This window comes from Apodemus sylvaticus, chromosome 17 (assembly GCF_947179515.1).
Source record: "Apodemus sylvaticus chromosome 17, mApoSyl1.1, whole genome shotgun sequence".
Classification (NCBI taxonomy): Eukaryota; Metazoa; Chordata; class Mammalia; order Rodentia; family Muridae; genus Apodemus; species Apodemus sylvaticus.
In genome coordinates this window covers 20709704-20725123 of record NC_067488.1, presented here as the reverse complement: position 1 = coordinate 20725123, position 15420 = coordinate 20709704, and the positions used below count along the sequence as shown (strand labels likewise).

General features: G+C 39.8%; 1 protein-coding gene across 2 annotated transcripts in view; it reads right to left on the bottom strand.

Annotated features, from left to right (window-relative positions):
* Positions 1-1746: 1746 nt before the first annotated feature.
* Positions 1747-15420, bottom strand: part of Slc30a8 (solute carrier family 30 member 8) — a 34444-nt gene continuing 20770 nt past the window's right edge. For both annotated transcript variants that reach the window (XM_052161230.1, XM_052161229.1), the window contains 5 exons: positions 12068-12221; positions 8885-9035; positions 5729-5834; positions 3613-3747; positions 1747-2001 (listed from right to left, as the gene is read on the bottom strand). In XM_052161230.1, coding sequence (XP_052017190.1) covers positions 1856-2001; positions 3613-3747; positions 5729-5834; positions 8885-9035; positions 12068-12221 — 692 coding nt within the window. In that variant the 3' untranslated portion in view covers positions 1747-1855. The remainder of the gene's footprint in view (positions 2002-3612; positions 3748-5728; positions 5835-8884; positions 9036-12067; positions 12222-15420) is intronic.

Sequence of the window (15420 nt, the reverse complement as noted above, 5' to 3'; positions counted from 1 at the left end):
TGCCCTTCATCCCTCTGGCTCCTGTAATCCTTCCTCCCTGTCTTTTGCAGGATTCCCCGAGCTCTGCTCTGGGTCTCTGCATCTGTTTCCATCCATTGCTGGGTGAAGCCTCTCTGATGGCAGTCAGGCTAGGTACCAATCTGTGAGTAGAGTGGAATATCAGTAGGAGTCATTTCAGTGAGTTTTTGTTTATTTATTTATTTATTTGCCAGTCATGTTTGGTTCTATCCCAGGTCCCTGGGATATCCAGGCTATGCGTTCTGACAAGACAGGGTCAGAGGTGGCCACCCTCTTGTGGCATGGGTCTTAACTAGGTTTGGTTATTATAGATCCTGGCTCCTCCTACATTCCCTCTGGCTAGCACATATTTGTTGTTGTTGTTGTTGTTGTTATTGCCATCAAATTTGGTTTTCTCTGAGAAAGTCTTCATGGACCTGCCTTAATCTCACAGCCTCTCTTCCTTCAGATTATTGGTTAGTTCTTATTGTAATTCTCAGTTGTTCACATCTGTGTAGTGTATGTCTCCCCAACAAAAGAAAATAAAGTTAGCTCCATTTACTGATGACAGTTTAACGACACCACTAAAACTAATGTTGAAACTCAATGCCCCTGGTGGACTCTTAATAGAGTAGAAACCTAATCTAACCTTGGTTTGGTGGATGAAACCACTGCGAGATAATGTTCAACAGGAACACAAAGGCAGGGCCCTAATCCAGTGAAACTGTGGCTTTATATGACAGAGGAAGCAAAGCAAGTTGGGATGCTTGTTGATTCCCCACCCCCCCACTTCCCCTCCACTTCCCCCCCACTCCTCCTCACCCCCTTATCCCCCTACCCCCCCCACCCCCACCCCCCTACTCCTCCACCCTCCCTCGATGTCCTGCTCTGCCTAGGGATTCTACAAATATCCATTACCATCCCCAGCAGCAGATACTCATGTGTGGGTTCCCAACCTCCAGAGCCATGTGCTATATCAACTTCTGCTTCCTTTTTAATTATCTAGTATAATTCAATCACAGAAATAAAAATCAAAGCTCTTCCCCTGCCCTCACCCCACATCTGGCAGCAAAAATATGAATACATAATATTTTTTAAAATTACTTAAACTCTTTGATCTTTATTTTCTATCTACCTAATAATAGTATTAAGCTGAAATTCTAAAAGTTATGTTGCTGGAAAATAAAGTACAGCAACTGAACCATAGTTATCAATAAGTATTGTGCAAAATTTGAGAGTTATCTTGCTTCATTGACTGAATTTACTGTGTGAACTGAATAAGAAACATCCCATTCTGGGTTTCCTGGTTTCAGAATATTTTACCTTTTTCCATACCCTTTGCACATAGAATTAAAATAGAATTCAATACTTCACACATACATCACTACAATTTACATGCAAGATCAAAAGAGGGAAGTTTTACTGTTTTACAAATAGTGAAGATCTCATTGAGTATGATGGCAGAGTCAAATTCTAAGGCCTCAAATTCTCTTCAAATGTTCTTTCTCATTCTGGGGACTCTTAGAAAGGCATTACTGAGTTCAACTACACCCACTATGTGGGGAAGTGAATCATTCATTACCTATGGTTGCAAACATCTATTATTTCAGCCTCAGTTAGGAATAATCTATAGATACAATTGAGCACAACTACTGATTAGCACATAATCCAAGAAGCTGATGAATCTCACACATCTTCATTCATGGTGGATGGAGATAAAGACAAAGGAAGAGCCTGCACATTGCATTGTCATGACTTTCTCACATCTATTCCGCTGGTTGCTTAATTGTGCATTGCAGAAACTTTGCTGAAGCTTATCACAGCCTAGGAAACACAGGAAACGGACAGTGTGACTGAGCTAGTCCTGTGGCTCTTCACAGAGAAGGCAGCTGGGGTCCTGGTCTGCTGCAGATTCTATCTGAATGGTAAGAGAATGCAGATCAAAGCTACTGCTGAGGGCTCGAGCAATTCCTGTCCGCACAGACTGGCTGTCCTGGCTGGCAGCTGTTGATAAAGAACCACAGGAAGATTAACACAGATAATGTGATAATGTATTTGTGTTCTCTCTCTCTCTCTCTCTCTTCTCTCTCTCTCTCTCTCTCTCACTCTCTCTCTCTCTTTTACACACACACACTACACACATAGACACACACACATAGACATACATAAACACAGACACACACACATATAGACACACAGACACACACACACATAGACACATACATAGACATACACACATAGACATTCACAGACACACACATACACAGACTCATATACAGACACACACACACACACACACACACATACACATACACACACCCATGCACTTGTGCACTCACTGAAGAAGGAGCTGATTTCACCTTCAAGGATTTGGCAGCTGAAGGGTAGAGAAAGGACAGAGCCCTCAAAAAAAACCAGTTGACTCTAACACTCACTTCTGTTCACACAGACAATACAACCCAGTATAGCAAGGTATCTGTTATTACAGATACTCTCCCTACAAGGTTACCTCTGTAGACTGGCACTGGTAGGAGCTTCTTATAGAAGGAGAGACAAGACTTGGAAAGCAGGAGAACCAGACTGAGCTCCTGTGTCTTATTGGACCCTGCTCACAAGTTGGGGATCTCCCTCTTGCTGATCTTGGATTTAATTAGAATTTATATCAAGACAAGTGGCAGGACCAGGGAAGCATTTAGAGTTCCCCAAAGACCTTCCCTAGAGCAACCACCCTCACTGCAATCCTTTTTTCGGTCTTAAATAATATCAGGAGGCTGCAAAGTCCCCACATGATTACCTCATTGTTTACTATACTCTTACACTTGTGGTAAAATATATGTACAGAGGATGCTGTAAATTTCTGTAAGTCATATCTGAGTCCTTGGAGAAAATGAAGACATCTGATAAAGTATAGCCTTCAAGTGGCTGTCCCTGATTTTCCTATACCTTGCCTCTAAGTAACATCTTGAGTCATTTTTAAGAACCTACTTACTATCCTTGGCCTGAGGTTTCTCTTAAGAGGAATAAAACACTCCTGCCTCTCATTTCTCCAAGTCTGAAAACTTATCTTGGACACTCTTGCATTCTGCTTGAAAAAAAAGCAGGTTTGAATCTATGCTCTGAAGTGTCTTGCACGGCCATATGATGTCTGATCATCTTTCAATACATCTGTTAGCTTGCTGTAATTTCAAAGCTGTGCCTTCACCTCCCTTCTTTCTTCTTCAGGGTCAGAAAAGTCTCTTTCACACAGTAGATACTCCACTGAGATTCTTTGTTGTCTAACTCATTCCTATTATTTAGACTAAGGGGACACAAAGACAAATAGGCAAAGTCACTTTTTTCTGAAGCTGAGGACTTGAAGAGTTAGAGACATTTTCACCCTTTGCACTCTCTCTATTCTATGCAATCAGCTCAGAGGATGCAACTGGGATCATTGTTGCTATGACAACATTGATAAGTGGGTTGGTTTTCAGAGGTGCTGTGTGTAGAGAGAGCAACACATTTTACAGTTGTTTTGACAGACAATAGATAGTAAGGGTGGCTGTAAAAGGAAGAGAAATGACTGCCTTTTCAGCCTAAGGAGTGAATCCTGCCTGGGTGTTTACAAAACTCACTGACCTGTAGCAACATGAACAGAGAGAATCACTTGGTTGACAGTCAATGACCAGATGTGTAGATTGTGCACGGAGATCACGCCATCAACGGAGAGGATGAGCTCTTTCACACTGTTGTAACTCAGGCCCTTTGGAACACCTGACAAAGGAAAAGTCAGACCCTCTTGTTACTTACCTAAATGGACTCACCACGAAAGCTACTCGGACTGCACAGTCCTCAGCAGAACACCAACTCGCCTCCAGTGCCTTTCTTAGCTTTAATACTTCAAATATTTAAAAATCTGCCTCCGCCAAAGGCTTTGAGACTGATGAGTCTCAAGTCCACAGAAAAAATACTCACAGAATTTACTCAGCAACATCTAGCAACAGTAATCATCCTGAAGATGTTATTATACCAACAGTGTTTTGCCTAATTATCTTTGCACATGCTCTACAAAGCATAATGAAACAGCATGGGGTTTGCTATCATAAATCTTGGGTTTGCATTCTGACTATAATTACTGTGAATTTTCTCAAATTGTGATGCTTCTCTGACCTGCATCGTATGCATAGTAAAATATGAACAATCTGGGCAAATCACAGATGATGAATGATGCGGGGAGCTGGTGGAACAAGTCTGTTCTTTGTAAATTAGAATGCTGTGAAAGGTTGATATCCAGTGGTCACTCGAGGGACTGTGCTAAGAAGAAATGCTAACTTGAAATGATAAGTCATTTGGTTTGCAAATTGCCCATTGTGTTCGCTGCCCTGGTCATTCAACGTCTGGATCACAGACTATAACAATTTGAGTCACTCTTCTTTTTAAATAAATTATGTAGAGCACATGGAAAGGTGGGAAGACCACTGGTCAATCAGCTAGGGTTTTAATTTTTATAATTTTTAACAGGTTCTCACTATGTAATCCTGAATGGCCTGAATATATATTATATAGTCCAGATTGGCCTTGAACTTACAGCAATCCTCCTGCCTCTACGCTGAGCTTACAGACATTTGCCACTGTACTTGGGTACTACCTGTTCTTTGAGGTTAAACTCGTCGTGGAATGTGTGTCAGTCACCCCTCACTGCTGAGATGCAGTCTGGGAATCTCAGAAAACAGCAGTTCTTCAACCGTGGTATGCCCAATGAAAACAAAGTAACAAACTAGAGAATGCAGGGTGGAGACATTCCCGGTAACTTTAGTCCTGGGAGCTACTGTTCTGACAGTGAGAGTTACTTCTGTCATCTTTTTCCGATTGTCAGGAAGACCCATGGGGCCCGCCAGGCAAGGCAGAATATCTGGAGCCAAACCATGTCTGGGCAATGAGGTTCCTATGCTTCTTTCTGTCATTTACTGCTCTATTCTCTCTCTCTCTCTCTCTCTCTCTCTCTCTCTCTCTCTCTCTCTCTCTCTCTCTCTCTCTCATTTTTTTTTTTTCGAGACAGGGTTTCTCCGCATAGCCCTGGCTGTCCTGGAACTCACTCTGTAGGCCAGGCTGGCCTCGAACTCAGAAATCTGCCTGCCTCTGCCTCCCAAGTGCTGGGATTAGGAGCATGTGCCACCACTGCCTAGCTAGCCGCTCTAGTCTTTCTAATTTTTTATGCAATCTCTCCTTTCACTCCAGCATAGCTCCCTCCATTAGGAGAGTGTCATTCACTGCTTTGCTCTTCTGAGTAAGTTTGATTTTAAGGACATGATCTAGCAGGGTTCTGCAAGCACTTGCTGGGTCCTAGTGCCCTTGTACTTTGAGACACACAAGACCTAAATGCTCAGTTTTATTGTTGCCTAAAAGAAAGACGACTCCTGTCTTTCCTTGATATTTTCCAGTATGCTTTTGCAATATTTCCTTCTAATGTTGTATTCAGTGCTTATATATGATATCTTTACATTGGGAGGTATAATTTAACAGTTATATATATATATATATATATATATATATATATATATATATATATAGAGAGAGAGAGAGAGAGAGAGAGAGATTTGTATTTGTTGCATATAGGCAGAAATCCTTATCACTCTAACTTTCCTCTATAATATAGATACAAATTAGCCAAGAACAGGCTTTGCAGTCAGTCACCCCTTTTATGATCAAAGGGAAGAAGCATCAGTCCTGAGGATTTGGAAGAAAGCAGTCCTACCTTCCATAAGTAAGATGGAGAAGTCTTTTAAGATCATGACGGTGCTGGCCAGAACCAGGATGGAAAAGATAAATGTGCATACTGGATCAGCAATTTTGTAGTCAGGCTAGAAAACACAGCAGCCTTGGTTAACTGAGTTCACACTTTCTCTCACGACACCCAGTTGATAAAAGAAGGAATACTCTCTGAATCCTTCCGTCTCTACCACTCACTGACCTTCCTGACCCTGGGCACTCAGTTCAAAAGCGGGATGCTTGTCCTGGGTGCTCAGTCACCCAAATTTTAAATTTGCAGTGAGTAAGGATTGGAGGGCACCTGGAGATGTGTTCCTCATAACTCAGGGATTAAACTGAAATATGTTATTTAATATTCTCTATATTTAATTGATTTGTAGTTTTCAAATTAATTTGAGAACATGGTAGGCATGGAAGTGTGTGAAGAGATGGTCACATCAGGCAATACTTGTCAACCGTAATTATGACGAGGGAGGGAAAGGGGTATTATTTATTTCATAATAAATTATTTATTATTTTTATTTATTTATTAAAATATCAATTATTATTAAAAATATAAATATCTATTATTTTTAAAGCATAAACCAAAGCATCATTCTTGAGCTCTCCCCCTCTCTCCTTCCCCTCTCTCCCCCTCTCCCTTCCCCCTCTCCCCTCCCCCTCCCCCTGCTGATTGAAAGTCTTGAAATTAGAGTGAAATATGTATTATTCTGATTATGGTGAAGCTCAGTGGTGCAGAAAAGTTCATTCTCTGCTTCCTTTAGGAAATGTAACATAAACCTAACCTTTGTGCATGCAGCAACTGCAGTTTTTTTTTTTAAAGGTGTTACATGGATTTTATTAGTTACACGGCAAAGAAAGTCATAAATCAAATTACTTGCCAAATCGATTGTGGATGCCATGGATAGGTGGGTTAAAGCAAAGCTGGGAAAAGTCTGCTATAGATTTTAGATGCTATGTGATATTATGTGACGTCATTCTTAGCCTTTTGGATTAGTGAAAGTGAGTGGTCTACTAAGAATGCATTGCCAACCCTTGTTTCTTTTTTATTTAAGTAGATTGTTTAATGCAGTATATTCTGATTATAACTTCCCCTCCCCCAACTCTTTTCATGTTGTCTCCACTTCTCCACCCACCCAAACCCATACCCTTTCTCTCATTAGGATATACACAGGCAATAATAGTACTGATACTGATACTGGTACTGATACTGATACTGATACTGATACTGATACTGATACTGATACTAATACTAAGATAAACTGAATCGGACAAAACGAACAGAAGATAAAGAGCCAAAGAAAAAGCTCAAGAAACACAAATAAATACATACACACACACACACACACACACACACACACACACACACACACACACACACACGCGAGCGTGCGCGCGCGCGCGCGCGCGAGCGCAAATCTCATAAAAACACAAAATCAGAAGCTATAAAATATATGCAAAGGACCTGTAAGGTTTAAAAAGACAAAAGGTGCAGATCAGTGGTGGAGCACACCTTTAATCCCAGCACTTGGGAGGCAGAAGCAGGTGACTTTGTGAGTGGAGGCCAGCCTGGTCTATAGACTGAGTTCCAGGATAGCCAAGGCTACACAGAGCAACCCTGTCTTGAAAAACAAACAAACAAACAAAGGACAAAAGGCCTGACAAAGCATAATGAGACAGAGAACTTTCAACAACGCCATCGATTTCATTCATTTTGACCTTCGCTAATGGCATGGAGCCTGCTTCTAAGTATGCTTTGTATAGCCAGGAAGGCTTCATTGGAGAAGAACTGATTAGAATAACTGATTTTTCATTTGTGAACAGTTACTTGGAAATGGCTTCTGTGTTGGGGACAGGGCCTTGTGTCCACTCCTCATCTCAGCACTAGGAATGTATCAGCACCAGACCTGACAGTCCCTATGTGTGCTGCCAAATATATGTGAGTTCATACTTACACCGGCCCTGCTGTGTTCAGAAGGCCTTGCTTCACTTGTTTGCCCCTCTGGCAAACTCACACTGTTCATTTGTATGATTTTAAACTGCCTTTGCCTTTGCCTCGAAGTTTTTATTTCACTTTAAAAGTTTTTATTTATTTACTAACTTCAAGCTTTTAGCGTGCATCACCCCCAACCCAGCCACAACCTCTAGGTTCAGGTATCTTTTCCTTCTATTTACATGTTTTCACACTTTAGGAAAAAATGTTATCCCCTCCATATTGGATAATTATAAAAGCATGAAACAAATGACAGATCTGAAGACTACTATTTTTTGCCACACTCACTCTATTCCAAACACACATTTCTGTCGAGAAGTACTTATATGTTCTGAATCAGAGACCCTTCTCCACTCTCGTTTTGCCCCAGAGTTCTGCTTTGGGGTAAAAGAAGATTCTGCCACACTGAAAACAATGTCAGCAGGTCCAGGAATCCAGTGCTCTACACTTTCCCAGTCAAACAGTAGGCACAAGTCCCAAACACGGTGAATTGGATTCCCGCCCAAGAAATAGAATTCTCAGAGGGCTGGAGAAGATGTCCCAGTGATTAGGAGCAGATGCTACCCTTGCAGAGAACCTGAACTCAACTCTCAGCAATCACATTAGGCCGCTCATAACTCCAGCTCCAGGGGACACAACTCCTCTGACCTCTGTGGGTATGTGGACTCATGTACACATACTCAGAGATACATTATTGGACATAACTAATAAAGCATACATAAATAAATCTTTAAGAAATATGACTATTGGCAGTGATAAGAACAGGTAAAATATTTGATCACACGTATTTATTTCAGTAAGATACATTTAGATACCAAAATGTGCCTGATCTCTACCTTGATTTATGTCTCTGAGTTTATTCCACACATTTCAGTCAATAAGTATAATAAACCCAAGGTATTCTTGGATTCATTGATTTACATCTTAACACCTTATCAAAAGAATCTTTCTTGATAGACTCAAAGCCTAACAGATAAAGCACAAACAACTCTTTGGAATCCAGGAAAGACTGAGGTTTCAGAGATTTGTTAGCTTTAGCTTTGTAAAGTGGTTTGAGTGTGTATACACAGATTGCTAGTGTTGGTGGTATTTGAGTCCAAGTCTCGATGCTGCCTCATCAGAGAATCACTGATGACTAAACACACTCACCTTAAAGTATATGATGAGTGCACTTATTAGCACACTGATGCTCTGAAATACATCCCCCAGGGCATGCACAAAGGCTGCTCGGACGCTGGCATTAGCTTGCATATCCTTGTGGTTGTGGCCAAGGTTCCGTTGGTGCAAAATCATAGTTAGTCTGAAATAGATAACAGTGTTCCTGACACACCATAAGTTTACACAACATATTGGAGGAGTCATCAGTAGCATTTATTATTCAACCTGTCAAGTAATTAAAGTAAATTAAGGTATACTATATTGGACTTACGTTTGAGTGTAAGTATATCTTAGAACTTTTCAAACTCTCAAAAGGAAATATTTCAAAAATGCACCCCCTTTTTCTGGAGAATTCACCAACATAATGCTATTCTGCCCCATGGTAAAAGTGAAAAGTATTACTGCTTTCATGAAAATCAAACACTGATCCAATTAGATAACTGTTGATTACTCCAAATATGTAAGTTCCATTATCTTGTCACTGTGGTTTATATAAGCTTATAGCTTCCTTGGACTATTGACTGTTTATCTCCCTTTGCAGCTTGCATAGAGCTCTCTCTTCTGCTCCCAACGCTGGAATCTTTAATTTAATATAATTTAATTTGTTTCATTTGAAAGATTATTTAAAATCTGAATAATTCTCTAATGACTAGTGCAAAGAATGCTGTGTCTGAATATACATTTATACAGGGACAGAAATCATCTGATAAAGATCTTGTATATGTACACACATGTTACAAAATATTACAAAGTTTAGCACATATCTTCCAAGCAAACTGACAAAGGAAGAAACACATCATGTACATGTAATGTATCAGTTAAATCTCAGTCTATCACTGAAAGCAGAATCACAGATACCCACCAAATTCGATCATTCCACAATGTAGTTTTCAGATTGTCAGTATTTGGGTAGGAATTCACTGACATTGAATTCCACTTATGAGTTACCATTCCACGTGACCCAGACAGGCTGGCTGTAAATAGAGCCTCTGGATCCGTTGTGTTCATTGCATTGTCATTCATTCTTTAACTTGTTTTAAGATGACTAGAAACACATATTTAGGCACAGTTAAATATTTGTATCACAAAGTGGACATGATATCACCCTGTTATACATTTGTGGCAGTGAGAGAGGGGATTACATACACACATACAAACACACATTTATATTCTTATCTGTTAAAAACTTCACTGTAGTTGATCAGCAGAGGTCTAGTTTAGACAAATAGTAACTGGGCTCAAGTCATAAATTAATCAGAAATATATTCACTTCAGAGTGCTATCTACAACTTTATCAAAAACTCTCTTCACAGTTGATATTAGAACTTTCTGTCCTGTTTTTTTGGTTCCCAAAGATCAAATTTCAGTTCTGATATCTCTGTATATTCCCACAGCACAGTATCTAGCAGCACTTGAAACCCACATTCTCAGTTCCCAGAGCAAACACTCTAGTAACCTTTATCTACAAATAACCGTCTGTTTGCTTGCTTGGGGAAAGTGAAGCAGACAGTTAACTGTCTTTCTAAGTATGGAAACTACTTGAAATTGTCAGGACAATGTTCAAAAGCAATGAAGTAAAAAGAAAACCTAGATGATATCTATTATGAAGATTAAGAGTCACTCTTAAGGTCCACCAAATTAATGGAGTAATTGGCTTAGTTGCATAGTATTAACACAACCCATGTAACATATGACTCTGGAAATTATGAATACTTTCATTCTTCCTACTGACTTTCAAACATACTCCTCTCCTTCTAAAAAGAAGATAGTATCTGCCCCTTCAGTGATCAGGACACATTTATCTCCTAGACAAGATAGATTCACATATATCCATCTGTATTCTTTTTCCAAAATGAAGCATAGTTGCAACTTAGCTCATAGCACACAGGATCTAGTCAGTGACAACGGATCATGAAATACCATCCTTAACTTTCAGCTCAGATATTTTGGCTGCAAACTATGGGGTGAAACACATTTTTAAACCATACATGCTGGTATATCTATCAATTGCAAAGATACCATTGTGCCCTCTCAAAAATGAAAACAAAAAAAAAACAATTAAAAAATGTCAGTATTATTGTATTTCTTAGACTACTGTCAAGTCTTTGATGTCAAACCTACCTCATAATACGTATCAGTTTGCACTGTAAGACTGGAAGATGTTATGCTCAAAATACGTGGTGTGTGTGTGTGTGTGTGTGTGTGTGTGTGTGTGTGAACTTTTACATAAAATTTGTCAGTTAAATATCCTTGATTTGACTACTCAAAATGGTCAAAATGCTCCAAGGCACAGAATTTTGAGCATGAAACATTCCACAAAGTCCAAGGTTTCAGGTCAGTTTAGGTTGTTCATCAAGGATGCTCAATCTTCTCACGATTTTCATTTCACTGAATTAATAAAATAACCACATTTTTGGGAGCTTCAAACAACATAAATTCATTATCTTACAGTTCGGGAAGTGAGGTGTCCAAAGTAGGCTTGAAGGACTGAACCCCTTCTAGAGGCGCCTGCAGAAAGGATTTATCTCCCCTAACAGCTGTTCATTCAGTAGCATGTTACAAAGGTAAAATATGCTTTGATAGGGAAGAAACCCCTCCACTTTTGGTTTGGTTGAATACACGAAGGCGAAGAGCGCTTTATAAAGATACTGCAAAAGCTAACTTAAATGCAGAAATCCAAACAGCAGTAAAGAATTTCTAAGGTCTCTGTCAACGCAGCAATCTGAGTACTCATCTACTTACCTAACAAACGATGAGCCATTTGGAAGCCACATTCCAGGAGGTCATCAACACACATGAGAAAGCAGAGTGGATGGAAGCTCGATTCCAAATCCATGCATCTAGATTTTAGTCCTAATTCCTCACTACCTATTTAACATAGCCGAGTTTCCTTTTCATACTCTGTGGAGTTTAGAGGACTGTGAAAATTCAGTTTGATATGTATATCACAAGATCTTTTTCCAGTCTCTGGCATATTGCAAATTTTCAAATATGATAACTACTGGAAGCAATGTTTTAAAACTTCTTACTCTTTGATGACCAACATTATTTTCTGTCATAGTGGCACTCAAATACCATGTCAGAACGTGAGCATCTTCCAGACACAGGGGATTTATTTCTAAATCTTTCTCTAGATAAGAGTGGAGAGAAGGCAAATAGTGTAGTATGACTTACACAATGTTGGCTGCCACTGCACAGCTGGAAACAGTGATCATGATGCCTGCTTGGATCTGGTAATCAGGATACAAGAGGCGCTCACAGGCAAGGTAGACCAGCACACCAGTCACCACCCAGATGCAAAGGACAGACAGGAGGGCACCAAGGATCTCTGGGAGTCAAATTCACAGAAAGCAACATGAATACCACCTTCACATCCCCCAGCTTCCTACACAAGAGTCAAAGACTCTTTGCTCAACACCCCTTCCCTGCTGCCCATGAAATGGCTTCATAATGTTTTTTTTTTCAGTGTTTCATGAATCAGAAGTATGAATGGATTTGAGAACTAAGATGAGACACTTTAGTGTTGCATCCATAAAACTTGAGCATCAGAATTCATTAGGCTCCCTATTACTGCGTAATTTTCAGCAAATTTTTAGAACATATTAATTGCTGCCTGCCCTCCCTGTTCTCCTTGGGGATTTTAATTTACACAGGTGCTAAAATGATGAAAACTTATTAGGGAGGGATGAAATAATGAGCTACGATGAGTAAAATGTGTTTAGAAATTTTTAATTTCACCATAAAACATTTACAACTTGCCAGCACTGGCACCTTTAGAGGAATAAGCTAGTAAAAAAGGAAAGCATCAGAGTGTACTTTAGGAAAATGGGCTTCATTTGCCAACCCGACATATTGTAAACACAGAGGCAGACTCAAGGGCTTCTCAGTGCTTCAACTGCTCTTTAAGAGCAACCGCGAGGAAAAGAAACATCAAAATGAAGACATTTGCATTAATATTTGAAGATAAGGGAGATCTCAGTGTGCTTGTTTGAGAAAGAAAGCACTTTGGCTCACATGGACATTGCTTAAAATCTCACCTTTGTTCTTTCCCTCAACCTCGAAGATAGACTTTAAAAACCGGCCAGTGCCTTGTCTCCACTCCCTGCCCTGCCTTCCTTCTTGTGCTGTGACAAACACCAACCTAGGAGAGGAATTGGTTTGCTTGGCTTCACTTCCAGGCCACAATCTATCATAGAGGGAAGTCAAGACCAGAACTCAAGCAAGAACTTGAACATAAAACCATAGAGGAATGCTGCTTGATGGTTTATGCTTAGCTAGTCTTCTTATGTAACACATGACTGTTAGCCTAGGGAGTGGTGCCACCCATATTAGGCAGGGCCCTCCCAGAGTAGTCAAGACTATCCTCTACAGATATTCCCACAGGCTGATCTGATCTAGGTAATCCCCTAGCTGGGAGTATCTTCTCAGGTGACTGTAAGCTGTGTCAAGACAATTAACACCAACTGTGACACGACACTCCCTTTACATTATTCTTATGTACTGTAACCTATGTAGCTATTGCTTCTCTAACTTTAGTCAGTTATATACAATCTTCATTTTTCTTGCTATACTCAAGTGCTATTTCATATTTTTCTCACCTGAACTCACTTAAGCTTAGCTTCTTCCTCAATAAAATTATCCATAAAATTGCAAGTTTGATGTTCTACTTTTATGTTTCACGCATAATAGAATGTGTATGTGGTTATTGTCCATGTAACACTCAAAACATCTGATAGTCTGTTCATGGGACATTTATACATAATAGAAAGTACTGATGCAGATATTTAAGACTTAACTACAAGTATCAGACCCATATGGCTCACCAGTGGCTACCTATGTGGCTTTATACAGTAAGAGTTTCTTAACTATAAGATAGATCTTTAAAATTGTATATGAATACAAGTTGGCATGGGTTGTGGCTTGAATTCTGTCCGTAAAAGATCTGTACATAGAAATGCTACTCATTAGCAATTCATATTGTCACCTGATTTGAAAACGGGGTGCTTCCTTTTGACTAGTTAAGATGTAATCATTTTGGTATAAGGTGGTCCTATATTCAAATATGGCTGGCTGGCTTATTCTAAGGGGAAATGTGGGAATAGACATGCATAGGAAGAGAGGGAAGGACAATATAAAAATTAAAGCAGAGATGTTTAAGCCAAGAGACAACAAAGACTGTCAGCAAATGACCACCAACCGGTCTGAGAGAGGTAGGGGACAAATTTTCACTGACAAATGTCAGAAGAACCCAACCTCACTCAACCACACACTTCTGTTTCTCTAGACCTCTAAGACACCAAATGTCTCTGAGCTGTCCAGTTGGAACCATACTGTTAAAGCAACTCAGGGAAACTAATGGAACATTAAACAACCTCTCGAGAATTACTAATTAGTAAGATTGTTTAAAACTCCCTTTGCTAAAATGAATGAGAATCAGCCTCTAAAAATTCTGCTTAACCAGAAACAGACCAGATCTAAATCGGGATATTCAGGTTTAGCATGCCCTACCCTAAGCCCATGTTTAGAAATATATAGGGACACAAGGGCTAGGACAATACCAAGTTCAAGGATCAACAGTCAGATCCAAACATTGGTCAGGAACCTGAAAGCAATTAGTTAGAAAAGAAACATATTTGGAAACACTGGTAAGTGGTATCATGGTGCTACATAGTTTCCAAGGAAAGTGCCAAGTAAAGCTGGTGATGGATTGGTCAAAGTGGGCTGTGAATTCACAGGGCCCACCTTTGTCTATGATACTGTTTCACATGGTAGCCACCAATCCCTGTGCAGCCACTTAATTAGACATTAGATAAAATTAAACATATTGTTATTAAGTCATGCTAGCCACATTTAAATTTCTCAATATTTACATTGTACTCTATATTTCAAAATATTTTGCCTCACAGCAGAGTATTTTTCTTGAACATTCTTGGTTTTTTAGAATATTGGGGCTCATAGATTTCCATGACTAATGGCACAGAGTCTAAGCAAAGATGTAAAGTTCTGAGTCTAGCCCATCTTAAAAGGAAAGTTCCTAGTGAAACAAAAGAGTTCTAATAGTATTAGGAAGTTTTGATTACATGTACAAATTCGTGCTGACAAATGGGGAGAGTTCAACAAAACTCACATGACTTCCAGGTGTAATTTTTTTCAGAATCAGGGATGAGAATTCTCTAAGCTCAGCCTCACAAACTTTCTATGGCTGTTTATGTCTCTCTGACTGTTGAAGGGAAGCCAAGACAGAACACCTTCACTGAGAAGTTGCTTAGCACGAAGACAGAGTTTCCTAGTTCTCTTTCCTCTAAAACCTATACTTCACATTGTCAGTGAAGCTGTGGACTTTGGCTGCCAATGTCTTTCCCTGTGAAGGCTGACCATGAGGATTACCCTCATGCTGCTGTCAGCAATCCTTTGCCTTGGCTTCTCTGCCTGTGTGAAGTCAGAGCAGAAATTATGTGTTTCCAAGATTGTTACAAAGTATTCCAACAGAAATTCCTCCAGTTGATATAAGAAACCATGGAGATGGG